Below are 26,940 nucleotides of genomic sequence, written 5' to 3'. Positions count from 1 at the left end.
CTCCCTTCCCCTCTCATCCTCCCTCCACCTGACACAGACACATCCCCGTGTGGGAAATCCCTGCTCACTTCCCCTCTGCAGCTTTCCATGGCTCTAGGACACCTCGTTTCCCCCCAACCAGATTCATTTGCTCTGTGCCTGCAGGACATTTTCCATACATTTATTGTGGAAGATGTAGCCTCTGTCATTTGTGTATTTGGCCACCGCCCTGAACCTCAGGTTCTTTGAGGGCAAGAACTAGGTGCTGGTCACTTCTGTACCCTGGCACCTGCCCTGCAGCAGAGTTCATACCCATTCGATTTCTTCTTGGGTGAGCATGGGGTCTGTGTCCGCTGCACCACATACTGAATGGTCTTGCTTACTTAATAATGTGATGCCAGAGATGCTGCATGGCCTCCCCACTCTTACCAGCTCCCTGAGGGGAGGCAGACAGGGTTCAGCTGCAAGGTGGCCAGCTGAGGGGCTCCCAGGGGCACAGGGTCAGCTGAGCCTCAGATGGCCTGCCCTGCTCACATTTGCACCTTTATGAATTATTTCTCCCTGCCATTTGGAGAGGTCAGAGGGTCAACACCATTCCTCATGAATAATGAAGCAGCACTCAACATGTCCTTCCTGCGGGAAGAGGGAGGATTATCAGAGGAGGCACAGAGGAGAGGTTATTCAGGCTGACTCCAATTTTTAAAATGCAGTCATTTGCTGATAGAGATCATTGGATCAAATTAGGAGGTGATTACATACATTTTAGAATCATTCCCTCATAAACCAAACAGGAAACCAAGCGAATGGCTAGAGTCATCACCAGACCGCCTGAGGAACCTCTGTGGGTTCCTATAGCCCAGGAGAACCCCGGATTGGCATGTGTAAGCCAGGTTATGCAACAGTGACAAGCAGCCTCAAACCCTCAGTGGCTTCCTTCTCACCCAGCCGTGTTGGCCCCGGGCAGCCCAGGGCTGTGACCCACGGTGCCCTCCTGGGACACCACCAGATGGCCACGGGCCAAGTCTGACCCACTCCCTGTTGTGGTGAATGAAAGTTTCACTGGAACACAGTCACCCCTCCTCATTCATACATCATCTGTGCGTGTTTTCGTGCTGGGAAAGGGCTGTGTTAGATGACTCACAGAGCCTAGAATACTCATTTTCTGGCCCCATATGGAAAACACTCACTGACCTCTGTTCTGGAATGTCTCATCCCTGTGGCAGGGGTGGGCTGTATGGGAACTGGTGCAAAGGCCCTGCTCTCCTTGCAGGGGTGGAGAGACAGAGTCTAGTTGGATACCCATAAGGAGAAGAGATCAGCCCCCGGAACCTGCACATCTGTTTGCAGATGTTTAACTGTTTACACAGAGGCCGAGAAGCTTGAAGAGGCTGCACTGCCGTCTGCAGACAAGGACAGTGGAAGAGCTGACAGTTGTAGACTGAAGGCAATGTTTTGATGCTAGTTGGTGTTGGGCCGCCTGCGGGTGCGTGCTGGCTCCCCGGCCGGCTCTGGGCTCGGTCTGTGAAGGGGCCAGGGTCACGGCCGGCTGGCCCTGTCCAGCAGGGGCAGGCTCCTTCACCAGACCCCGAATGTTTCTCAGTGTCGGAGTTAGATGGTTTACGAATCAACTTCTCACAAGCAAACAGAAACCCTGGAGATTAGGAAAATGCCCTTTGAAATCCATGGAAGGGGAAGCGTTTGAAATTCAGCAGGGAAAACATCAAAAGAGAATACCCCTTGAGTGTCTGCCCGCGTCTGAGAAGTAATTAGGAGAAGTCTCGTTGGAAGCTTCCAGGGCATCTTTAAGATGCCTCCTACAGCCACCTGGCTTCAGGGGAGCAGGCCCAAGGCTCTCTGCTCCGCTGCTCTTAGCTCTTATCTGGGGCCCAGGACGAAGCCCTGGGTGGGAGGGAGCACAGGGGCAGTGCTGATGGAAGTGACGGCCGCTCCGTTGCCGTCAGCCCTAGGCCACCAGGCTCCGGCACCACCCAGGTGGAGAATGCTGCTTAGTGGTAGCATTTCCACAGAGTTAGGAATTGAACTCCATGCCTTTAGAAGGAGCCAGAAAAACAGTAACAAGTGAACATGGGATGAATTTTAAAAATCCCATCCTGAGGACTTTGTGTGAGGAGAACTTCCTTTTGCAACCCTGAGAACTGCTGTGAACATGACTTACCAGCTGTGGGGACAGAGAACCGTGGCCTGGCTGTTTTCATCAGGTACCAACCAGGTTTCTCCTGTGGCTATGACAAGATGGGAACCATACCCACGGTTTCTGTCTGTGCCTCAGGCTGTCTGTGGTGGGTGAGGGGAGACGTGTCAGGGAAGGTCCCTGGGGTCCGTTTGGCACCTGGTAAGCTCCCAGAAGCTCTGGTGGGCGCCTGCTGGCCCAGGAATGCAGGCAAGCTGCTGGTTCCCTCAGGCCATCCTCTCAAGTTTAGTGGACTTTTGTGAAACCAGCAGCCTATGGAGCCCAGCCTGCAGAACCCACCCAGCCCACCAAGAGCTGGGAACATGTCCATGCGCTGGGGGGTAGACAGTAGGAAGTTCTGTGCGTGAGCACAAGGGAAGGGCCACGGCAGGTCAGAGGAGGGAGGGCAGCTTTGCTTCTGGACGGAGCCAAGAGAGAAGGAGGCAAGCAAGAATGGGCAGCAGGGATCACTGAGTTGGCTTCCTCCGGGATCTTCGTGTGCCCTCAGGGCTGGTGTGAAGCACCGTTTCTCGGTAGGAGGTCATGAGGATGTTCAGAGTCTCCCCTCTCACCCTCTCACTTCCTGGTCACCTCACCTGCAGCCCGGCCAGCCCCAGCCACTTCCCAGAGCACACCTTGCCAGCTGCTTCTTCCCCACCCAGGGCATCGGTGACCCAGCAAGGCCTGGCAGACCCTGCAGTCTTCCCGGACCTCAGTCCCCTCCTGTCCCCTGAGCTGGCACAGCTGGGCGGGCACCACCACCGGCTCTCGTAATGGCACCACAGCCTGTGAGCCTCACTGACCAGGTCTGCTGGTCCCTTACGCTCCCTCAGTGCCCGTCACAGAGCGTCCCCACAGCAGGCTCGCAGAGGCACGGGTGGGAGGATAGACACACAATTAGGGTTGAACAGATGGTTTCTCAAAGCCCGCCACTCTGGCAGCCTCTCGCTATACAGGAGGCAAGACATTGGGCTATGACTAACGTACACTTTGTGCAAAGCAGGATACAGATGCCCTGGGTTGTATGGCCTCACACGGAGAAAGGAGTTGCTCTGTCTACAGGGGCTGCTGGCACCTTCCTATGCTGAACCATCAAGCAAGTCGATTTTCATTCCCTAAACTGGAGTCATTTTGTGGCTGCTATTCTCCTATATCTGTCCACCATTTTTTCTTTTTTTTTTCTTTTTTTTTTCTTTTTTTTTTGCCTTTTGCCTTTTGCCTTAAGAATGTTCTGGATGTTGGCACAGCTGTGGCCAAATGCTGGCCCAGTGAGATGAGGGCAGAAGCTGGAGGTTCATCCTATCCCACCAAGAGCAGGTAAAGGGCCAGGTAATAAATATTTTAGACCTCGTGGGCCATGTGGTCTCCGTCATAGCTGCTCCTGCTCTGTGAGCAGAAGCCGCACGTGAGTCGGTGTGGTTGGGTGCCGTGAACACCTCACTGACAGAAGCAGGGAGCAGCCAGATTTGAACTGGGGTGAGTGTGTTGACCCCGAAGCCAACCACGGAGACTCAATGAGGCCTGTACATGCAGAGTTGCAGTCAGCAGCTTGGATGCTAGAGTCGGATGCTGGTGAGCACGTCCCAACTCCTGCAGGGAGGACGGGCAGGGGGCAGCACTGGAGGTGAACAGAGGCCTCCTCCCTGGGCAGCCAGCCAGCTTTCCTGAGTGCCTACGAGAGAGCAGGGGAGGTCATGTGGGCACAAAGCATGGCTGCCCTCTCTCCTGGATGGACCATCTTGTGCAGGCTCCTAGCCCCTGACCTCACGCTGCTGGCCTGAGCTCCTCCAGCCGAGGCCCCCACCCTGCCTGGCCCAGGTAGGCCTCCCCAGCCCACATCCCCTGGGCCAGGGCCAGGGAGGCACCCCTGGACCCACTGGCCCTGCAGGCTATGTGCAGCTCTTTTGGAAGCTAAGCAGAAGAATCAGGCCATAAATGTTTCATTCTAAAGTTTTCTTTAGGAAGCACGTTCCGTGTTCCAGAGTAGAATGTGATGAATAAAACATGCTCATTTCACTGCTCTTTGGGGTGATGACAGTGTTTTCTGGACTCATATTAAAAATTAAAATGAGATGTTTCTCTCAGGGTCCCAATGTGTCCAGGAGGGCAACTAGGAGCCCCCACACGGCCTGCCAGCCACAGAATCCCTTTTTCCCTGTTGCTAATCCTGACAGGAAAATAAAATAGCCCACCTTCCAGGACTGCTCAGGGCCCCATGAAAATGAAGCTCTGGGCCGCGGGGGTCTGGTAACAACCAGACAATTTAGAATCTGGGGTCCGTGGCCTCAGCATGGCAGCCAGAAACAGGCTGGCCTTCCAACCAATAGAGGCCAGGGCACTATAAAGAGATGTGCAGGGCACTCTGTGAGTAGCAGTCCAGGCTTCATCGACTTTCTGCTCCAGAGGTGTGTGAGCCACTCACGTGTGCAGTCTCAGGGGTCTGTCTTTGGTAGGTAGGGAAAGGAGGCCTGGAAAGAGTGAAGCTTGCCTTGTGTGTGTGATTACAGAGCTTGCTGCCCCTCGGCCTCCTGACCAGTGCATGTCCTTGGAGGGCCGTGGGCGTGCATGGCTCCAGGAAACAGCATTACTAGGCTCCTTGGCATGGTGTCCTGCCGTAGAGTCACCCAGAAAGAATATGACATGCATCTGTTTTATCAGAGTCAAAGACCTTCCTTGTGACAGACCCAGTGGCACAGCTCCATGGTGCACAGGGCTGGGCTTGGCTTTGAAGTCAGGGCAGAGATGTCCACCTGCTGACCTCTGAGACAGGATATCTTTTCGAGGGCTGCATTCCCAATTATTTTTATCTGAAAGCAGCTGTAGTTGCTTCTCCTTCCTTATTTTTATCCCTGCCTAATTTTTCTCACTCCCACCAAGGCTTCGCTAATCCCCTAAGGCACAGAATCATAACATTAAGCCATTGAAAGCCACAGCACTATCAGCCCTGTGGCTCTTGCCTAGGAGGAAACAGGCCTGGGTCCGAGGCCCAGAAAGCCCTGTTTGGTGTGGGCAGAGCTGGGGAATGAGAGGTACAAAACACCTGGGGGTTGCATTAAATCCACCTCAGACTAAACTTAGCTTGTCCTGTATGTTCTCAGAACAATTCATTAAGGGTGTAGCAGGGCCTCCTGTCAACACAGTGCCTCCCAGGCCCTGGCAGGATGCTGAGGACAGGGAATCCAGTGCGATGCACTATGCTCATGAATTTTTAATCTAAGTCACTTAAAGGAGAGCCCCTTTTTGCTGTGATACCTGCCAGCGGTTAGCAGTGGCCTGGCTGCCTCTTGGGCCACTCAAAAGGGCCCACGATCTCGTCATTACGCTCTGCTCAGCTGAGCCTGCGGTCCTCTGTCGTCAACAGCTCTGTTGTCAGTGGAGTTACCTCGTCCGCCCGCTGGCACCAGCAACATTTCTCATCACCTCCTACTAATAGTAACAAAAACGAAGATCTGATGCAGAGCAGGATGGATTGAAAACCCATCTCCATCAGAAAGTCACACTTTGTTTTTTTCTGTCCCTGAGGATAGAGCCCTGCCTGGTGTAGCCATTCCTCAGCAGACATCCTGGGAGGCTTTTGCCTTGGGCTCTGCCCTGCCTGGAGGAGCGAGTCAGATGCACACACTGTGCTAAGCATCAATCCTCCACCTTATCCATCTTGACCTTTGAGAAAAAGCACTTTCACAAGTGTGACGTCTCTGCACTCCTCCATCCCAGCTCTAAGTAATGGTTTGCTGTGCAATCCCACATATTTGCTTTATAGCATAGACATATCAAGTGTCAGCAGGAGGCCAGGGCTCCTGCAAAGCTGTCAGAAGGCCCCTACCACTGGTTTTATTTAGGTGCACAGCCATGTCTGAGGTGGCTCCACGTGCCTGGGCAGCCTGGTCCTCCCAAGCCTCCTGACCCTTGGCTGCATGGAGTGTCTTGTGTTGGGTCCACGGGAGTCGGCAGGTGCCAGCAAAGATGGGGCCTGGAGCCCTAGTGCCAGCCTGTGGGCCCAGCCTCCCCACTGGCCCAGGCCTGGCAGATGGAAATCTGTCTGCTCTGTCTCTCCTGGCCACATACATCATTGCTCCTGGCTGGATTTTTGGCTTGAGTGGCTTGAGGACACTGGGCAGTGGAGACCTCTGACAGGCTGCCTTATTTATAGGCAGTGAGACTCAGAGCCTTCCCACATTGGGTCAGCGGTGCTTTGCATGTGAAGCGCTGGTTTGGACTAGTTGCCTGATTCGGGAGAGTTTATTCAGACAGGAGGAATGTTGAAGAAAGCAGGGTTATGGGTTGGGCTCCGTGTCTCCATGACACCTGCTGGCCAGCAGATTGCCGATGCCCACATGCTGCTGCCAACAGTCGCCCAGTGGCTGATCTGAAGAGTCATCCCCAGGGTCCTCTCTTGTCCCCTCCTGGCATCACCACAAAGATGGCATATGTAGAAACCAGGGAAGCATGGAATCACTGTCAACCAGAGTGTGACCTTAAAACAGACCTCAAATAATTGAGCCCTGTTATTCTTTTTGTATGACTTTGGAAATGTCAGAAAACTATAGTCACTTGTTATTATTAAGATGATGAAAGACTTTTAAAAGGGGGGGGGTCTGTACTGGGTGGCTCAGTCAGTTAAATATCTGACCTTGGTTTGGGCTCAGGTCATGATCTCAGGGTCATGAAATTGAGCCCCACGTAGCATCTGCTTGAGATTCTCTCTCCCTCTCCTTCTGTTCTTCTCTTTCTCTCTCTTAAAAAAAAAAGAGAAATAAAATAAAATGATGAAAAACTTGTACAGACTTAAAAAAAATTATCCCAAACCCAACTACCATTATAATTACCAGTGTTATCATTCGATATATGTACATTTCTAGACCATTTTTTTCCCCATGGAAATCTATGCATCTTTTGATGGACCTCATATGTCCACTCTATTGTGGTTGTGTGGGGCCTGTGCCATCATTTGCCACCAGGCCCTCTACCAGGCACATGTGGGCTGGTTCCGTAGTTCAAGTATCTTCTATTATAAAAAGCTCTGCTGTGAGATCCTTGTCTGCCTTTTTCAGATGTTTTAGGGCTCATTCCCAGCAGAAAACAGCTGGGTCACTGGGTTCGACCCCCAACCCCTCCCTCCATGTGCAGAACTGAGCTCTGTCCACAAGTCTCGGCTCACCTCTCGCAGCCTTTGCCAGGAAGGCAGGCCTCTCTGCTCCTCCCTCGCCTGCCTGGCCCTTGTGCCTGCACCCTACAGGCCTGCTGCTCACAGAGGTCCTGTCTGGCCTGCCCCCAGGCGCTGTGTTCCATGGCCCTGCCTGTGCTGTGACATGTACAAAGCTTGTCCCCCCAGCATGAGCCCCGTATGGGGGTCAGGGTCCTGACAGTCGGGGCCAGCAGAGGTCAGCTAGCCCAGGCCATGCCCTCCAGGCCTCACAGCCCTCCACCTGGCTGGCACATGCTGTCCTGCCTCGTACATGGGCAGGGCATTTCCCGTGAGCTCACTGGTTGTGATCATGCTCAGCTGATGAGCTCCATGCCCAAGGTGCTCGCCAACACCTGCTGGCCATGTCTGGTGTGGTGCCACCCCTGCCCACGCCCACCACTGTGACCAAACGAGGGGCCCTAACCTTTCTCCCGTGGCTACACACACACTACATACCTGGGGGACCTGGAGCCTGGGGGCACACCCGTGGAGGGCCCTCTGTGGACGATGGTCCCTGGCCAGCTGTGGTGAACTACACTGGCAACTGTCCCGAAAGGAAACAGTCCTGAGCCCTTGGTGGTCTCCATCTCCTTCTGGGGGAGGGCCGGGGTGATGAGCAAGCAAGAACTTTCTCTCCGTTCAGCCCCTCCTACACAGCACTCTGGAAATCCAGCGTCTGTGCACCAGCTACGGGGACACAATCCTTTGAAAATCAAAGTTCTCTCTCCCAGGAGTCTAGCTCCTTTGAGACTTGGAGTTGCCTGGGAGACGCAAGGGAAGTCACGCTCCTGCTTGCATGTTCCATTCTGCCAGGGACCCTGTCATCCAGACGAGAAGTAGAAGCTTCTTAGAGGTGTAGGTGTGCTGTGGTCTCTGGCACCTTCCTGGTCTGGCTGCCTAGGCCACTGGGAGCACGTAGAGCTCATCGGCTGAGCAAGGTCAGGACTGGTCAGTGAGCTGAGGAGAAACACCCCCTCGCCCCTCCACACAAGCAGGAAAGCGACAGGACAGCCACTTGAGTCGTACAGTTGTCCCGGGGTCTATGCCAGGTACATCTCTCATCCCATCCTTGTGGTTTCTGCTTCCACTGGCCCTCCCCACCCGAGGACCACACGTAGTGTCCTGCCCACCTCTGCCAGTCGGAGCCACGGTGCCCTGCCGCCTGCTCCCCCACCTGCCTCTACCAAGGCACTAGCGGCTCCCGTGAGGTCTTCCTGAGCCTGCCTGGCGCCCTGGTCATCTGGATCCAGTTTCCTCCAGGATCCCTGCCCTGTCTCTTGCTGGGGAGCCTAAAAGGGAGGAAGGGAGGACCCCCGACTCCCTTGACTTTGAAGGGCATGGATCCCACCGTCCTGCAGACACGGCCAGGCATACCCATCTATATCAGCGTCCAGGGGCTGCTGTAACCGTACCACACGCTGCGTGACTCAAAGCACTGGGAAGTTACTGTCTATCAGGTCTCAGGTCAGAAGTCTGAAATCAGGATATTGGCAGGATTGGCCGCTTCCAGAGGCTGAAGGAGGCTCTCTCCCAGCTGCTGGCTGCCCGATCCCTGCATCACTCCTGTCAGCCTCTGTCTTCACATGGCATTTCTTCCCCGATGGGTGTCTCTGTTCCGTCCCATACTCGTACAAGGACACATGTCACCAGAATTAGGGCCCACCATCATCAGGTGATCTCATCTCAGGATCCCTACTTTATGCTATATCTGCAAAGACTCATTCCAAACAAGGTCACCTTCACAGGTAGCGGGGGCTACAGCGTGGCCGTTTCTTTTGGGGGACGCAGTTCAACTCATTGTGGCATCTACTACCTCACCCAGGAAGAAGGATGTTGCCCTGGGGAGTGTGGGGACAGGATGGACAGGCAGGGGGTGAGGGCCTGGGGCTACAGGGTTCTCACCAGATCATCCTGTGGCCCAGATCCCTCCACCTGGCCTGTCACTACTTCCCTTGGCCGGTTTAACATGCTTCACAGGCTTTAGTGGGGAGCAGCTCAAAGTAGACCCCCCTCCAGCCATCTCCCTGTATAGTGAACACTTAGCTGTGAACACTCAGGTCCACTGCAGGGGATGCTTGCTCGGCCGACACCTGCCCCTCCGTCACTGCCAAAGGACCAGTTTTCCTTTGGGGTTAATCTCCAGCTCCTGGGAGGTCAGCCTTTAAATGAGCTTGTGCTTTGTCACATGAAAGGTTTTGTCTGGGTCTGCAGGACGTCTGCAGGACGGTGGGATCCATGCCCTTTGAAGTCGAGGGAGCCGGGAGTCCTCCCTGGTTTGTCTTCTTTGACAAACACAAGAATAATTAATGCAAGTTCTAAGAAGAAAAATGGGTCTCCCTACATTGCCTTCTTCTATGTCAAGCACAGTGTGATGCTGACCAACCCAAACCCAGGCCCAAAGTATGCTTCTCTGAGCTGTTCATTCCTAGGGGCACCTGGAAGCTGCTTTGGGCCAGACGTCGGTGGCCACCAAGCGCCCTCCAATGGGCTGGGAAAAAATGCTACTCCATTCACATTCAGAGGAACTATTGAAAGAGAAGTTTAGTGTCATCGTAATACCTATTCAGTCCCATTTTTGTGGATTATTTCTTTGGGCTTCCTCTTTCTTTTACAGGGCCCCTCTTAATATTTCTTGCAGAGTTGATTTGGTGGTCACATATTAAATGTTGGCAAATCAAACTTCAATAAATATATATATAATAAATATATAATCAAACTTCAGTAAATTTAAATAAATATGTTTATATTTATATAAATGTTATTGACAAACAACCCAGGCAAGTGGAACCTGAGGATTTTGGAGGCTAGAGGATGGGGCTGGTGAGGGGAGAGCAGGTGCCTCTGGACTCCAGCCTGACTTTGCCCTTCTCTTCCCTGGGGCAGGAGCCTCCTGCCAATTCACTCCTATCTCCTCTTGTCTGTTTCCAGGACTCCTCTTCCTCTGCCGGACCTGCCTCAGCAGCTGAACAGCAAGGCACAGCTCCCAAAGTCCAGCTGCCCCTCAACGTGTGAGCTGCCGTTTATGTTTTTGGGGTCCTGTGTCTCCAGCACCTCCCTCCCGCCCCTGCTGGCATGTCCACATGTGGCTTCCATAGGATTCTCGAATTTGTTACCAGCTGGTAGTTTAGTTATGTGCATCCAGCAATGCTGCTGACAAGAGAGTGTGGAAACCAAAGTCTAGCAGGTTCTTTCAATATCATTGTCCCCAGGACATTTGTGAAAAGGGGGATATCCAAAAGATTTGATGGCACACGTGCCAGCCAATCAGGAAAGGACGGGGTATAGCACAGAGAAGATCCTGGAGGCCGGTGAGGAGGTGTAGAGGGCAGAGGACGGGGCGGTGGGCGGGCCTGCCAGCATGGGGCAGTAGCTGGTTACCAAGTGCTCGGAAGTAGCTCCATGTTTTAACAGCCACTACTGCCCTACAGTTAAGGCAGCTTATATCATAGCAGCTGCATATCATCCTCAAATATAACCAGATGAATCATTGCCAGGAAGTGAGATGCTTATCTTGTTTAGAAAATTTGCTCTTGTTAAATTACAGCTCTTAAGAGCTACATGCAGTTTAAAAATTCTCCATTTAAATAGTGTTCTGAAAAATTAGACTGCCTTCTACTCTTTTATTTGGCAATGAGCTCAGTTACTTGAATGGATGTTTTGAGGTGGAGAATATAAATTTGGCAAACAATATGGCAAAGTTGCATGTTCCACAGTCCCAGTGCAGGCCTTGGAGACACTGAGAACCTGCACTATTGTAGAACAGAAGGTATATTCCAAATGAAAAACAAAAACAAACAAAAATGCCTTTTGAAAAAGCAAGTTGCTGAGCTTCAAAAGGTTTTCTAGAAGCTTAAATATACTGGCATGTGTTCACCTATCTTTTTTAAACTCAGTTGAAATGTTTGTCTTTATTTGGTGGCAGACAGGAAATCCCTGAACATCTCCCTTTCTCTGCCCACTGCTGTGATTGCATTACCACGACCCACTAAACCAAAGGAAATTAAGACTTAACCTATTTTTTTACCCAGCTTCCTGAAGAGCACAGAGATTAGGAAGCTACCTTTAGGTATCTTTAGGCTGAAATTCAGGTTTTCACCCACCCTGGACAGAAGATGCTATCTTCTGACCTAGGGTCCTGATGTGCTCTCGGGGCTTCCACTCAAACCTGGGTGTCAAGGAGGCTGGTAGTGAAGGCCTTGCTCTTCTTGAAGAACTGACTGCAGGACCCAATCCCCAAGGAAATGACCAGCATCTATAGGAGACCATTAGGCCGTAATGTGGCTGCCCAAATGAGAGGCAGGACAAGGACAAGGCCCAGGGGTTTCATTTTGGGGTTTCCCCAAATGAATGCCCAACACACAGGCTCTCAGTAACGTTTTCCTTGTTCTGATGGCCACAGCCTTCCCCATCCTGGGTGCATCCTCGGCTTCTGGTGTCAGGCCAAAGCCCTCAGCTCTCACATGTTAGGTCAGCCACCAAGAAGGCTGCTCTGTCTTCGAGACACAAAGGTTACTAATATAGTCCAAGAATATTGTGAATAGCTACTGGGAGCCACAACCATGCACAGACCTTCCATGCTGTGGAGGGTTTTGTAATTCGGTATAGAGTATGAAGTGACCTTTCTCCTGCCCTTGCTCTGCTCTGGGAGATGAGGAGGCCACCGTTGTTCCCAGCCCTCTGCCCTCTCCCTAGCAGCCTTACCCCAAAGCACTGAGTCCCCATTTGAGTAACAGAAGGGAGATTTTTATTTGAGTAACAGAAGGGAGATTTATGTGTCAGATGATGTCACTTAAAAGATGAAAAGTATCTTGGCAGGCATGTGACTGCTGGTGACAGTGGTCGTCTGAGCAGCAGATAAGTCGTGGCCAGCGTCACGGTGATTGGCTGTTGTAAGTTAAATGTATGCTCTCTGCGGCTCTTTCTACTGTGTAACAAGCACCAGGGGAGGGGGTGCCACACGTAGCAATGTACGAGATCCATTTGCAGAGCACGACCTTGGAGGTCACATTTTTCATGTTGTTCTGAGGGAGGAGATGAAGCTGACCTCATCAGCTCATGGAGTAGGGAATGAGCCTAACCACTTCCCATCCTCTTTGGCTCCAACACGTGAGCCCTGCCGTGTATCCTGGTGACAGATGTCTGTGGGGGGAGTGCGGTCGCTCTTTATCTGGTCGTTCTTCCCAGAACAGTGCAAAAGTCATGTTCAAAAGTTTGAGACTGAGAGTGGGAAGTGCCTTCACCACAAAGCTGCAGCGGCCAGCATGCTCTGTGAGCCGGGGAGCCTGCACGCAGCAGTGCCCCTGGGCCTCGGAGAGTGCCCGATGAGCTGGGCTGGGCCAGTCAGCGTCCCTCCCACAGGCCCTCATTCTGTCATCCCTGTGGCACGTGGGTATGATTGCCAAACCTCAGCTCATGTGCCGGGGTCACGAGCCCATGTGATTGCGAGGCAGGACCCCTCAGGTCAGCCTGCAGTGTGGGGTGTTGTTATGTCCCTCTAGCATGTAAACGTGTCCACTGGCATGGGCTTCCGAGGGACCCAGTAGCCCTGACACGTGAAAAGGGGGTCTCAGTTTGCAAACCCAGTGTACGGAGGTGGCTGCTGGTCTTCAGATCTGTGGGATCTGTGCCCTCCCTGCTAACTTGTGCAGTGCTGGGAAGGTACCCAAGGTCCACCCCTGGCTGATGGACTCACTGCCCTTTATCTGCCTCCCAGGGGTGGAAATGAGTGTCGAGTCAGGAACAGCCCATCTGGCAAGGCTACGGTGTTACAGTACACTGGGAGTAGGCCACCGCTCAGGCTGGGGGCTTAGTTCTCGCCTCCCCTCTAATGCAGGCACTGCAGAGCCGGGGGAGGGGGGGTAAGACCAGAGGGATGGGTGGAGAGGAGGGCCAGGCAAGGGAGGGGGCTGAGTCAGCTCCAGAGTCCCACCTCAGTTTGGCCCAGTCTCCCAGATGCCCTACTGAGGACTCTGTTGTTCTGGAGGAGGAGCAGAAGCATGGATGGCAGGTGGGCCAACAAGCCAGACTGCCGTTCCCTGTTCGTCCCAGTGTGTTCAGGTCTGCATACCTGTGAGCCAAGGGCAGGCATGGCTGTGGTCCCTGAGAGCCGCTGGTTGTCTGGGAGGGAAACTTCCACACACAGATGGGTAGTTTATCCCTAGGGGGAAACCAGGAGCCTCCTGAAGTGTGTGAGCACCTGTGTGCCACCTGTGAGGTCTGGGAGCATCGTTGTGCGAGCCACAGAAAGACCAGGAGGGTGGGCAGAGCCAGTGGGGTTGCCTGCAGGATGAGCTCCTGGGTGAAACCATTCCATGGCTTAGTAACATTTCCCCAAAAGCTCCCTGTTCTCCCACTCTGAGCATTTGCAACCGCAGGCAGCCCCATCTGCAACCTGCATTGACTCACACCTCCCCAGCTCAGCTGCCACATTGTATGGAGGACTTACGTGGCTTTCTGAGCAGGGGTAGTGCCCCTCCCTGTCCCCAGAGCATCCTGTGCAGACCCCGTCATGCACTTAGGCTATCCTCCCCTTCCCCAGAGCAGGTGCTCCTGGGGCAGGCTTCTCCACCACCTGGATGCACCTGATCATCATTCTGCAGACATCCATTGAATGGTACAGACAAGGAGTGGGCATGTGTCATGCTAACCTGAGCTGTTGTGCTGAGAAGAGCAGGAGCAGAACACTTCACAGGAATAATTGAAAAGAATCTTTTACTTATCCTAGAAGAAACATAAGCAAGCCATCATATAGATGAGAAAGGGTATGAAATAAATGAAGGCACTAAAATACTTCAGTTCACTCCTTGATTAGGGCTGAAGAAAACTCTGTAGATAATTAACACAAGTGAACACCTTGCTATAGAAATGAGTAAGTAATACAGAGGAGTGATTGGTGTCCTAGAGATATCTGATAGGCTGCTGGGAAATGTCGATGGTGCATGATGCCAGACTGCTTGGCCACACCTGACAGTCGCCTCCATGTGTGCATCACACATCCAAGGGTACTGGGGCAGGGGGCATGGGCCTGACCTTTCAGCCTGGGCTCACACGTGCAGGACTGCTTCAAGTCAGAGCAGGGTTGCCTTAGAGCCTAAAAGCCCACGTAGCCTACAGGATGGTGGGGAAGCAGGCTCTCTGAACCAGACTCTCCTACTATTGCATTAAATAAGGTGTGTTTAATGCCAGCCTGTGTATGTGAATCCATAGAGGTGACTTCTGAGCCTGGAGGAGCAGCCTCCTCCGATCCACATGTTTTTTAATGACCCTGAGGGGTCAGTGGAAGGCTGTGGAGCTGAAGGGCCTTTCGAAGGAGTGAGAAGTGAGAACAGGCCCTGGGAACCATGAAGACCAGGACCATAGGGGCGCCTCCTGTTTCATAGCAGGTGTGCATGGTCCCTGTAGACTCCAGCCTACAGCTCCGAGCACCCAGCTGGTGCCAAGACTACCAGCAACGCTGTCCTGGCTGCACCCAATGGAGGGGACATGGATGGAGAGGGAATGACAAGCTGTGGGGACCCGGCGGCTGCAGACATTAGGCTGACAGTGACCGGGGCCATCTGCCATTTGAGTGTGGTCCATCCCTTGCTTTCCTTGGGTCATTCCTAAAGAAAGCAGATGTCAAATGGCATATCCCCCCCCTTCCCCAACCAGCGCCTCTCCCCACACGAGCCACACGCTGGGTCTCTGCGGACACCACGTGCAGAAAAACGATCTGCAGAGCCATCTGCTTCTGCTCTTCTCTCTGAGGCCCCCAAAGGAAACCCAAGTGGGAGGGGCAGAGGCCCTCCACAGTGAAGTCAGATTTGTTCACATTCTAGTCCCCTGGCAGCGCACACCTGGAGGCCGAACTCGAAGGACTGAGATGGGAGGACAGATCACCATGAACAGAGCAAACGCAGGAGCGCTCAGCGCACACCCGTGCAGTGGCGCCAGGGGCTCCCCGGCTTCAGAACCCAGCCCAGCCTGGGGGCCTGCCAGCTGCCCCCACCGCCCCTCATGGACCCCCACCCAGCCCTGGGGCCCCAGAGCCCCTCTGGCCCAACTCCCTGCAGAAACAGGTCCTCAACCTTTTGGAGCCTCAGTTTCCCCAGCTGTGAAATGAGGGGTCGTCCCTGCCTTGGAGTTCACATGGGGCTTCAGCAAGGCCCCGTGACAGGCTGGCATGTAGCAGACAGCCCTTCCCCACCCCTGCCCCGTCCTGCCTTAGCTGATGGCCCGCGGTGCCTGTGGTGGCCTGGAGCTCTGCACGACATCGGCCACTTGACACTTGAGGGTTCAGGGTTGTGTTTGAGGAGGAGCGGCGTGGCGTCCCTCAGAGGGGACAGCATCCCCGGGAAGGGCACCGTCAGTACTGCCCGTTGGCAGCACATGAGAGGCGTCTGTCCCCGAGTGTGGGATGAGCAGAATACCTGGAGCGGTGAGTTCCAGCGTCCCACATGCCCCCCGTGAAGGGGCACGCTGTAACCCGAGGCCCACGGCCGTGTGCTCGTGAGCGCTGTCCCTCAGCGGGTCTGGTGCCAGCAGTGGGTGTGGGCAGGGAAGGTGCTTTAGGCCTGGGGAGGACCGACCGGGTGGCGGGGAGGTTGTGGTCACCTCCAGGGTGCTCTTCCTCCTGCTTCGCTATGTCCCCAGGAACCATGTGTACTCCTCTAAAATGAGAGTGGAAGCGTGAGAGGAGACTTTTCTGACTTGGAAGGTTTAGTCTGGATGGCTTGAGGCCCATAACATCAAGAATTTTCTTCTTTTTTTTTTTTTTTTTTTCATTTTTGTTTTGATGGGGGAAGGCTGGAAGCTCCCCTTTGGTGCTGAGATGGGAATGCCAAGTCTTTGTTCTGTTAAATGGCATGGGGGTCTTCAAGTGTGGAGGGTAAGATAATCGGCTCCTTCCCAAAAGATAATTGACTTCCAGTTATTTGATGGCTACTCCCCCAGGATCACGAACATGACTGTTGAGCAGCTCCAATGGGTCCTGGGGTGTTTACTGCACTTGCTGTTGCTAGCGTTATATTTGAAATTTGCAGTGTACTTCCCCTGCGGTGGACGTCGGGTGCTGCTGGCCATCACTCGCTGAGCCTGGGGTGGGTGGGTGCGGGTCCCCCTGCACTCACCTGGGTCTGTCCTCTCTGGCATGGTTGGGTGGCTTTGAACTCCACTCAGCACACGAAGTCACTCTGGCCCCAGGGCCGCGAGGATGGGTGGAGAGGCACGGAGGAAGCTCCCATCAAAGGGACCTTCTGTGGGCACCCATGGGCCCTGTTTAGAGGGCTCTTGGACCCCCCGGGAGCTGGACAAGCTGGATGGGAAACTTAATCGAAGCTTTCTGGCTCCTGTTTCTCCTCCCCACTCTGCCTCACCTCTCACCCGTCCACGACCTCCCGCCTACCGCCCTCTGCCTTCTCTGCTGTCTTCTGTCTGTCTGGTTGTTGCAGGACAGCTTGGGTCCCTGCTGGACAGACGCTGAGCTCCCTGCCCCCTGCCCTGTCTGCACCATCTGCCTCACCTTCTCTTCCCGCAGCCCCATCCTCCATGCCTTTTCTTGCCTCCTCACAATGCCGTCCCCTCCTGGCTTGGTCCCAGCTCCGTACTGACCTCCTGAGTGGGGAAGGCTGGCACCTGTTTGCGTGTGTTTCTGTGTCCGAGGTCAGCCAACAGACCTCAGGGCTGTGGGGGATGGTTTGTGGCACGCACCTGCACGCTTGCAGGTACATGTGGACACACTCCCTTCAGCAGTCTTCATCTTGGTCCCAACACCAGAGCCCCTGTTTTATCCTCTTTTATCAAACAAGCACTTGTTGGGCATCTGCTCTGTGCCAGACACTTTCTCGATGCTGGGCGTAGAGCAGTGAACAGAACAGGGACCCACCTCTGCCCTTGTAGAAGATCCTGTGTAATGGGAAGTGGCCAGTGGCCGAACAACAGATGGGAGGATAGAAGGGAACATCAGTGCAAATATAGCACGTTGGGGGTGCCTTGGTGTAGGCCGCCCTGAGCCAGGTTTTGTGGTGAGCCCCGGTGGAAACACGTAGACGCGGCCCCCTTCCCTCGGCCTAGACGGGGCTCCTGTGGGCCACTTCTCACCATCCCCAGGAGGTCAGCGTGCTAGGCGGTGGCGGGGGGCTGTCTCTCGCTGGGATCCTAGCTGAGGGCAGGAGGATCTGTCACGTGAGGACTCGAGTGCTCAGGGCTGCTCACCTGCCCCCCGAGTGGGAAATGATGGTGGAAGCACAGAGCATTTACATTCTCCAACACCATGCCGTTTTGAACTTCCTCACCTGAAAGCAGCCTTTGGAAAAGGCCTCCCCAAGCAGATGGCACAGTGTGGAGCCTCTCCAGGACACCAGGTGATGGGTGGCCCCGAGGGAGGGGGAGGACACACCCCAGGCACTTGGGACTTGGTCTCCTCCTGGGCCTGGGGGTGGAGGAGGCAGCCAGTGGGGCACCGGCTGCTCGTAGGCCTCATGCGGCAGCATCACAGCTCCACAGGGGCCTCTGGGCTCTGCACAGGCCCCAGGACTGGGCGCAGTGGATGTCAGTGCCCGCACCTTGTCCAGGTTGGGGACAGGAGACTGGTGCCATCACCCCTGCTGGGCAAGGGGAACAGAAGCAGCACATGGTTCCTCCCTCTCCAACCGAGGACACGTGATTGTTTGCTGAGGTCAGTGTTGTGCACACACACAGACTCCTAGGGCCCTCACCCCCAGCATGGCCACTGTGTACTCACAGAATCAAAAAGATTGTTTTCACACCCTGAAGAGACAGGAGGCAAGCAAACAGGATTTATGCTTCAATTACATTTCCCTGAGAGCAGGCACAAAAGGCATGCGTCGCTGTTGCTGTTCACCAGCCTCCCGTGGCCCAGCCCTCTCACACTCCTTCCCGTTGTGTCCATGCTGCCCTCGCTGGGGCCCAGGGCACCTCCCCACGGGGGCTGCCCCCAAGTGGTCACAGGGCAGGCTGCTGTCCCAGCGCAGATGCAGGTGTCATGTGGCTTTCCTGTTTGTCACCATCAGAGAGCTCCTGGGAGTCATCAGATGTGAAAACAGACGGATGACACCCAGGTTCTCTTTGTCACCTGGGCATTGCGTCAGAAACGTGAATCTTTCTGCCCTTGACAAGCAAGGGTGGGGGGGGCCTCCAGTGATAGCTTCCTTTATCATCCCTGAAGCCCAGAGTCCTTCCTGGTTGTCGGCGTTTATCTTTTCAAACAGTGAGAAATCAAGATGTAAGCCACCCTTTCATCTCTAAGGGAAGAGGGAGGAGTGGGGTCAACCTATAAACAAAGGACATTAACCAGGCAAGGCCTCCACTGAATGGAACAGAGGCAGGTAATGTGTTGGGGCAGGGCTGAGAGGAGTGTCAGCTTTTAGGTTGTTTTACCTTATTTTACTTTATATTAGGGACGAGACATCTTCATAGGTTCCCATTCTGTTCTAGCATGTTCTAGCATGGGCCTCTGAGAGTCAGGGGGCCTCCTTCTTGCTTGAACCCTGGTGAGTCCCATTTCTGTATTTGCCTCCTGAGAAGGCCCCTCCCAGGGTCAGGACGGTGGTCTGTCAGCCTTCTGAGAGCCTCTGGTCCTGAGCCCATGGTCCTGGGAGAGCTCAGCGTGCCCACCAAGCCATCCATTCTGCCAGGGGAGCCAAGAGATGACACTTCTTTAAAATTCATTTTTTGTTTCTCATTGAGCTGAAGCCTCACCAACTTTCCTCCTGGATCTTATGAGCAACATAGTTGCCTGATATCTTTCTGTCAGGTTAAAACCCACTTCTCCAAACCCCCAAAGTAGCAAAGCACTTTGCAAGTATTATCCAGTCCTTGCAAGTGCCCTTTGGGGTTGAGGACTGAGGTCTCACTAGATACGTGACAAGAGGCTGGCCCAGGGTCCTGAGCTACATATACTACAGGCACAGCTTCTAAACCCGAGGCCAGGATTTACACCACTGGGATTGTTCTTGGTTTCCCTTCACATAGGCTTAAGACAAAAGTAGAATTTAAATAGTCGTGGCACAAATCCTGCAAGAAAGGATGCACCTGAGAATCCCCTAACCAGACTGCCTTTGGGATATCTTCCAGCTCATAATGACTGACTGAATGAACCAGGCAGGCCAGCGCCTGGTTAGACGAAATGAGAAAAATCCAGCCCAAAATTTGCCTGGTAAAGTTTTCTCTGGCTTAGAGCATCAGGCTTTAGATGGTGGGGCCCAAACACCAGTGATCTAATTCTAGCCTATTCTCCAGGACCTGGGATGAGTCCTGTGGGCTCACTGACCTGTCAGATGGGAAGGTGGTGCTGACCACCTGCCCACCCAGGTCAGCCAGCACAGAGCTGTGGAGTGACCTGGGCTCTAGGAGCAAGAGGCAGAGCCCTGTCTCCTCCCTGCACATACCTCTCAGGACCTGGTCCTCCAGGTGAGCAACAGCAGTGCTGGGTGCTCTCCCGTCCCTGCACCCCCTCAGTGGTTTATCATAAAGAGTAGGTCAGGCATGGTGCACACAAGCCCTGCAGGCATCAGCTACTTGGGTTCATCAAAAGATGAGCCCTCATGCGATCTAAGCGATGCCAGGTGGCATCTGCCCACCCCTGCCAGCCATCACTTATCCTTAGCCCTGCTCTTCTCCCTGTAGGTACCTGGCACTCTATGCTTACAAGCCCCAGAAGAATGATGAGCTGGAGCTGCGGAAGGGCGAGATGTACCGTGTCCTAGAGAAATGTCAGGACGGCTGGTTCAAGGGGACATCCCTGAGGACTGGGCTCTCTGGGGTGTTCCCAGGAAACTATGTAACACCCGTCTCCAGGTGAGGCCAGTGTCAGTGTCGCTGTCTGGGAATGGAGGGAGCACCCCCACCCACGTCCCCCTGCCACTGGTTACAGCCTGAAGATCATGCTTCAGTCTGCACAAGCCCAACACCCATGCAGAAGTGGGCGAGGACTCCACTGCCCACAGGGTTTTGCCCTGTGAGCTCAGAGCTCCCCTTGAGCAAGGGTTCCACATGGCAAGTTTTTCACCTTCTGAGTTAGGTTCTGCTTGTCATTCACTCAGCAGAACCATCTTTGAGGTAAACGGATGGGGAGGATGAGCTGGAGTCAGGGCAGCAAGGGGAATGGAAATGGAAGATCACCCAGGAGACTGAGATGTCAAGTGTGTGCATGCACCTGTGTGTCCAGTGTTAGTCCAGCTAAGGCGTGTGTGTGTATGTGTGTGTGTCCTACACACAAACCTGTTGTGCATAAAACACACATATCTGCATACGTGCAAAAGAAACACATGTATTCTCAAAAGCTACTGAGTTTGACTGAAGTGACAGCATTGGGCTAATTAAACATTTCGTCTTCCTTGTGCTTTCCTGTCTTTTGCAAATATCCTGGTATATCATTTTTGTAAAACAGAAAATACAATATAAAAATTTACTCAAGAGGTTATCTGGAGCTGTCTGAGAAGTTTCTATGAAGATGAGGAGTCCACTGTTGGTCTTATTTGTCAGTCTTACGTGGAAACCTCTCATGGGCACAGCTCTGGGTTAACTACAGGACAAGAAAATGACATGAAGACGTGGCTTCTGGGTTTCTGCTCTCTGGGGGCAGGACTGGCAGAAAAATAACCCCTTAACGCCTCAACCTTGCCCTGATGGCTAGACGGATTGACACACCAGAGGGGTGTGCTGGCCGTGAGGTGGGCTCCTGGTCACGTCATCACATCCTAGCTTCCTGGGAAGGCCCATGATTTGTGAGCATACTTATTCAGTCTTTACAGTTTTTTCCCAGGGTAAGAGTAAGCGCAGCAGGTAGCAGATGTGATTAAAAAAAAAAAATTCATGGGGCACCTGGGTGGCACAGTCAGTTGAGTGTCCAACTCTTGATTCTGGCTCCAGTTGTGATCTCAGGGTCCTGAGCTTGAGCCCCACATAGGGCTCCACGCTTAGCACGGGGTCAGCTTCAGAGTCTCTCTCTCTCCCTCTGCCCCTCCTGCTCATTCTCTCTCTCTCTCAAATAAATAAATAAATCTTTGAAAAACATTCATGGTTTTGGCTGGCCCACTGATGGAGTTCCTGGCTAGAGACGAATTTCAGAGCAGTTGTCAGGCCTGCTGGACAGTGGGGTCCTTGCCCAGAGCCTCCTTCCCATGGTGCTTGTCCAGGAACCTTGACTTAGTGCTGCCAGCCCACCCCTGATTGAGGTCATGGCCTGGTGGTACTGGCCACACGGGCTGGGGCTGCCCACCTGCCAATGGGCCTGGTGGCTTGTTCTCGCCCTCACGTGGCCCCTGGGGTCTCACCCCTGAGACACAGGGAGAACAGAAGGGGACTTGACCCCCAGACTCTGCCCCATAGTTCATGCTCCCTACCAGTGCCTGAGTTTGGTGCACATACCTGGAGGTCAGAGGCTAAAGTCCATCTTGAGAGTTATTGTGTTCCTCTTATATTTCTTAAACACTGTAAATTGGTTTCATCTGGAAACTTGGGGTGAAAGGGCATCTATTTCGGGCATAAAACTGCAAGTTCCCTGACATCCCTCTGAAGGCCATGGCTGTGCCCTTTCCCAGAGGCCGTGTCCAGAAAGTGGGTCCTTGCCCTGCTTCCCACCATGTACCAGAGAGGTGTCCAAGCCTTATGGGATGTGGCTGAGTCATCCTTCTGGATGTGTGAGGACAGACACAACTGTTTTTTAGAATGAATCTGGTACAAAATATTTGATTAATATTGATTCTTAGGGTTCTTTTGCTGTTTCTTAACTATTTACTTTGAAAGTTAGCCCCCTGAGGGTTTTGTAAAGAGTGTTCCACTGCCAAGCTTGGGCTCTGGGCACATTTGCCTACAGGATCATCTTGACATTGTTTTAGTATTTGTGCCCTGGGCTGTGCGGCCTTCATCTCTCAGAGCTAGGAAGTAGGAATGGGCTTTTATTAACAACCTGTATTGTGTGGTTTCATCTGTGACCCCACCTGACTTGACTCTGTTTTATTTCCTCAGAGCTCCTGTAGGAGGGGCTGGGCCACCCCGGAATAATGTCGTTGGAGGGTCTCCACTGGCCAAAGGGATGGCCACAACCATCCACCCAGGTGGTGGAAGTCTGAGCAGCCCAGCCACTGCCACAAGGCCAGCCCTTCCCCTCACCACACCCCAGGCCCAGCACCAAGCGGCCTCTCCACCGACGGGCAGTTGCCTGCGGCACACAGCCCAGCCGGCCACCAGCCAAGCCCGGGGCACCGTCCCCACAGGTATGTGCTGCTCCTAAGGTCTCAGTCTGGAAGAAAAGTTGACAAGGGGTTCTCAGGAGGAATATTATGACCCAGGTTTCAAGCAGTCCAAGACTGGGCAAGTTGTATATGCTTATCATGATCATAAGCTTCTGCTAATCTCCAGGAAGTGTAATGACTTATATTACCCTGTCCTGACAGCTGAAATGGGTTAGAAAATTCCCAAATATTGATACACTTCATTGTAGCAAGAGGACTGCATGGTCTAATGAGATTAACACTGGCACCAGTGGCTGGGCCCGCCGCCCTGGCCTTCCAGGTGCCCAGCACACGGGGGCTGCCCGGCGAGGCAGCGCCCCACCAGCCAGAGCCAGAGAGCTCCTTCTCTGAAATGCCTTGAAGCTAGACGCAGTAATGGTCACTGACACCTTCACCTTTTTGGCAGCCTTATCAATAGCCAAGGTGACATAGTTTATGGAAAATCCAGTTGTTCCCAGGACAGTGTGAGATGAAAAGAAATTATGGGGTGGACGTTACAGGCCTAGAGAAGGTCAGCACAACTGGCTTGAACACTTAGCGCTGAGCCCTGAGGAAGTGGGGAAGCTTGGCTCATGGTGCCCCTGGGAGCCCATACCAAGCACCTTCCCAAATTGTAGAGCCAGCGACAGTGTCACCGTGCGGTGCAGGAACCCAGGACAGAGGTGGGGCAGGGGTGTAACTGAATTTCATTTGAATGACAGAGTTCTTGCTCCAACCCCAACCTTATTCTCTCAGAAATCATCTCTCTTCTTCTCAAAGTAAGGAAGGCTTAAAGGACAAAAAGTGTCAATTCTCTGGAGCAATAAAATACATGATTTTTTAGAATCTAGCCAGCCAGGAGATGGCCCATTAGAAGTGCTCCAGAAGGCACCTTCTCAAGTGTGAAAAGTCGAGATAATACTTAGCACCTCAGGGGCCATACTTTCTCCCGAGTCACGGCTGATGGGACAAGAGGGCAGGTGGTGGCTGTCCACACGCCCACCCAGCCATTCTCTGGGGAACTTGGCCTTCACCTCCCCGTGCTGGTGCCACTCTGGTGCGGGCTGGCACGCGGCAGCAAGGACTGCTAGATATGACAGGAAGAACCCTGAATGTTTCAGGGGATAGTTCACTTCAGTCAGCCTGCTCCCTAACAAAACAGGACTCCGTCCCTGCTCTCAGCTCCCACACACTGCCAGAGAGGTGGTGCTACCAGGTTGGAGGACTCTGGGTGCTATGGAGGAGGGTCCCAAGTGGGGTGCTGGGTGATGGGGGAGGCTGGGAAAGGCTCCTCAGAGGAGGTTGATCCCAGAATAAGCAGCAAAGTAATTTGGGTAGGGAAACCAAGAAAGGTGCCATTTGAAGCAGGAGGAAGGGAATAGTCAAGTGAACAGAAATAACATGCTGCATGCACATAGGATGCAACCAGGTGCAAGAAATTCAGTGAAGACAGAGTAAACGCAGATCTTCCTGAAGGCATGAGCTTGAGACCTATGTTTGGGGGCTGAGCCACCATTATTATTGCTTGCCTCGGTTTCTCCCTCTGTAAAATGGCACTTAACTCCAGGGGCATAATGTGAGGACTGTCTAGCATGGTGCATCTAGTCTATATTCAGTACATGTAGCTATTTCTCTTCTTCTGTTAGAGAATAAGAATATTACTGTAATACTAAGGGCAAGAGAGTCCAAAAAGTAAATATAAATTATTAATGAAGGATCTAGGGGGTTGAATTCTCTCATGAAAGCTATGGGGACCCACTGAAGGGGTTTTACACAAGAGGAATGGCACTTTACCAAATATCTGCAGGCATGGTAGGGAGGAAGAATTGATGAGGGGCAGCCTGAAATTGGGAGCCACTAGAAGGGTGTTGCTGTCCCCAGGTGAGAGGTCTCAAGGGGCCCAGACCCAGTGAGTGCGGCTGTAGAATTGAGACAAATGACAAAATCTTTAGGAGGCAGATGGTTGTAACTTAGAAATAAGCTAATGCTCAGGGAGGGCAAGGAACCAAGTCCAGTTGCCCAGTTTCCGGACAAGTGACTGGGATTTTAGTATATGTGCTGCTGAAGCAAGCTCTGAACCAGTGATTAGGAGAATGACAACGGCATCATCAGCCTAAAGAAACCAGAGGGGCTGGTTTATGGTGAAGACAATGACATGTGGCTTTGCAACGTGTAATGGGCACATGCCACAGTGGTTTGGATCACTGTCCTTACATGGGGCTTGCATCCTGTATATGAATCCCACCTCGTCATGGTAGAAGGCTGAGCCTGCTGGTTCAGCTCACCTTGTAGATAAGTGCAGACACATGACCTAGATGCTAGGAACAGACATGCCTGTGTGTGATGTGACTTACATTCAAAAGCTGCAAACAGGGCAGCCCGGGTGGCTCAGCAGTTTAGTGCCGCCTTCAGCCCAGGGTCTGATCCTGGAGACCTGGGACCAAGTCCCACATTGAGCTCCCTGCATGGAGCCTGTTTCTCCCTCTGCCAATCTCTCTCTCTCTCTCTCTCTCTCTCTCTCTGTATGTTTTCTCCCATGACTAAATAAATAAATAAAATCTTAAAAAAAAAAAAAAAAAAGATCCACAAACATGAGGGCTATGTGGATCCCTTTGGGAGAGAAGGTAGTGGTGAAAATGCATCCTCCTTCAGGGGAAGCAGGATGGACATCTGGTGTCAGTGCCAGTCATCATTGGGCACAGGGTGCATATCTGGTGTCCACTGTCCAGCCTCCTTCTGGATAGTGTCCATTTCCCTCAGCAGTGGGATCTGTAGCAGGGAGGTCTCATGAGTGGGCTTGGCACTGTCTTGGCTTCAGAGTCTCCAAGACTGACTATACCATCCCAGAGACTCTGTAAGTGCCTAATAGTCTTTCAGAAATGTGTGTTTTAGTTAAATTAGCCAGGAATGAGTTCTGCTTTTGTAGCTCTGGCCCACGGGGAAGAACTAGTTGTCTTTATACTATAAGAATTCTGCAACAATATTTATCTGGTACCAGCCATCTCACCCCCAACAATTACCTTCCAATCAGCCATGCTTGTAACGTGGCTTAAGTTCATCTGATGACATTTATTAGTAGCCTCTGGCTAGACATACAGCCACTGTAGTGGCCAAGTGATTGAGTGAGCCCTCAGCAGAGCTTCCCGACTGGTGTGCTGTGACTGGGTCTGAAGTACCCAAGATCCTGACCTCATTGACCCTTGCAGCACCCAGGCAGGACCTGGGGCAACTAAAGTCTCATGCCAGGTCCCTCCTGGCTATAAACATCTAATCTGTTCACACCAGTGTGCTACATACACGTTTCTATGTGCACCACGATATGGAGAGTTTGGGTAGCCCAGGTCCTCACTGAGAGTGAATATCCCAGCACAGTAGCCCTTGGGTTATCTGCACAAAATGCCAGTATGATCACCTTTCTAAGCCATGCCTAGCTAGCAACTTTCCCAGTTCAAAGAAGAAAATGAGACCTGCCAGTCATTTCTCCCTCCATGGAATAACAAGCAGAATTGAAAGAAATTGGCATGGCTAGAGGCAGTACAACATTGCATCTCAGTCATTGATCACCATAGTAACCACCATGGTGTGACAAGCATTCTCTTCCATCAGTCTAATTTTACATATGGAAAGAGTGAGGCACAGGATGTTTAAAACAGCTTCCCCAGTGCATTCCAACTGCATGCTTATCCCCACACACTTGCTGTCACAGTCAAGTTAAAGAATGGCTCCTACCACATCATATCAGTAAATTAAATGCCACTGAGTTCCCATAGCATTTTCCACTTCATTCTGCATTTAGAGAGAAAAAACACGCTGTTGACAGTACAAGTAATGGATTGTTCACTGCAGTAATTGCCCATTTCAGCAGACCCCAACCCAGGCAGTTGAAAGGCATTTCATCAATGTTCTCATCTTGAGCCAAAGTCAGGCAGTTTGACAAAGGCTTAATTGCATTGGCCATAGCATCCAATATGATTTGTTCTGCTTGATTAATGTAACTCCTTTTTCCAAGGGCAGAGCTCTCCCTATAAAACACCAGTGTCCACACATCCTCATATCAGTGTTTAGCAGGGGCAAGAGCCTTGTACAGTTATTTATTCATCTGCAGAAAAACCCAAATCAAAATAAAAACCAAACCAAAAAAAAAAAAAAAAAAAAACCTGAAAGAGAGGTAGATACTCTGATAGGCTCTAGAAATGTAGAGAAGAACCACATAAACCCCAATTCTATACCCCCTTAAAGAGGACAAGAAAATAAATTCTTGCAATAGGGCTTGAAAAGCACTGTAGTGGAGGTATCCAGAGGGTATTATGGAAGCATGGAGGAGACATATGTAACTCAGACTGGGGAGGAAAATGAGAGAGCAGAAAGTTTTC

General features: G+C 52.6%; 1 protein-coding gene and 1 long non-coding RNA gene across 2 annotated transcripts in view; one reads left to right on the top strand and one right to left on the bottom strand.

Annotated features, from left to right (window-relative positions):
* SH3RF3 (SH3 domain containing ring finger 3) overlaps positions 1-26,940 on the top strand; it is a 353,908-nt gene that overhangs the window by 255,848 nt on the left and 71,120 nt on the right. The window contains exons 6-8 of the mRNA XM_038550834.1: positions 10,284-10,363; positions 19,980-20,150; positions 22,323-22,570. Coding sequence (XP_038406762.1) covers positions 10,284-10,363; positions 19,980-20,150; positions 22,323-22,570 — 499 coding nt within the window. The remainder of the gene's footprint in view (positions 1-10,283; positions 10,364-19,979; positions 20,151-22,322; positions 22,571-26,940) is intronic.
* On the bottom strand, positions 140-7,718 carry LOC111097682. Its single transcript, XR_005365707.1, has 3 exons — positions 7,329-7,718; positions 6,801-6,905; positions 140-612 (listed from the first exon to the last, which is right to left on the bottom strand). It is a non-coding gene; the product is annotated as an uncharacterized LOC111097682 (long non-coding RNA).

This window comes from Canis lupus, chromosome 10 (genome assembly GCF_011100685.1).
Source record: "Canis lupus familiaris isolate Mischka breed German Shepherd chromosome 10, alternate assembly UU_Cfam_GSD_1.0, whole genome shotgun sequence".
Taxonomy (NCBI): Eukaryota; Metazoa; Chordata; class Mammalia; order Carnivora; family Canidae; genus Canis; species Canis lupus.
Note: the sequence above shows the minus strand (reverse complement) of the source record. Positions and strands in the feature narration are given on the sequence as shown.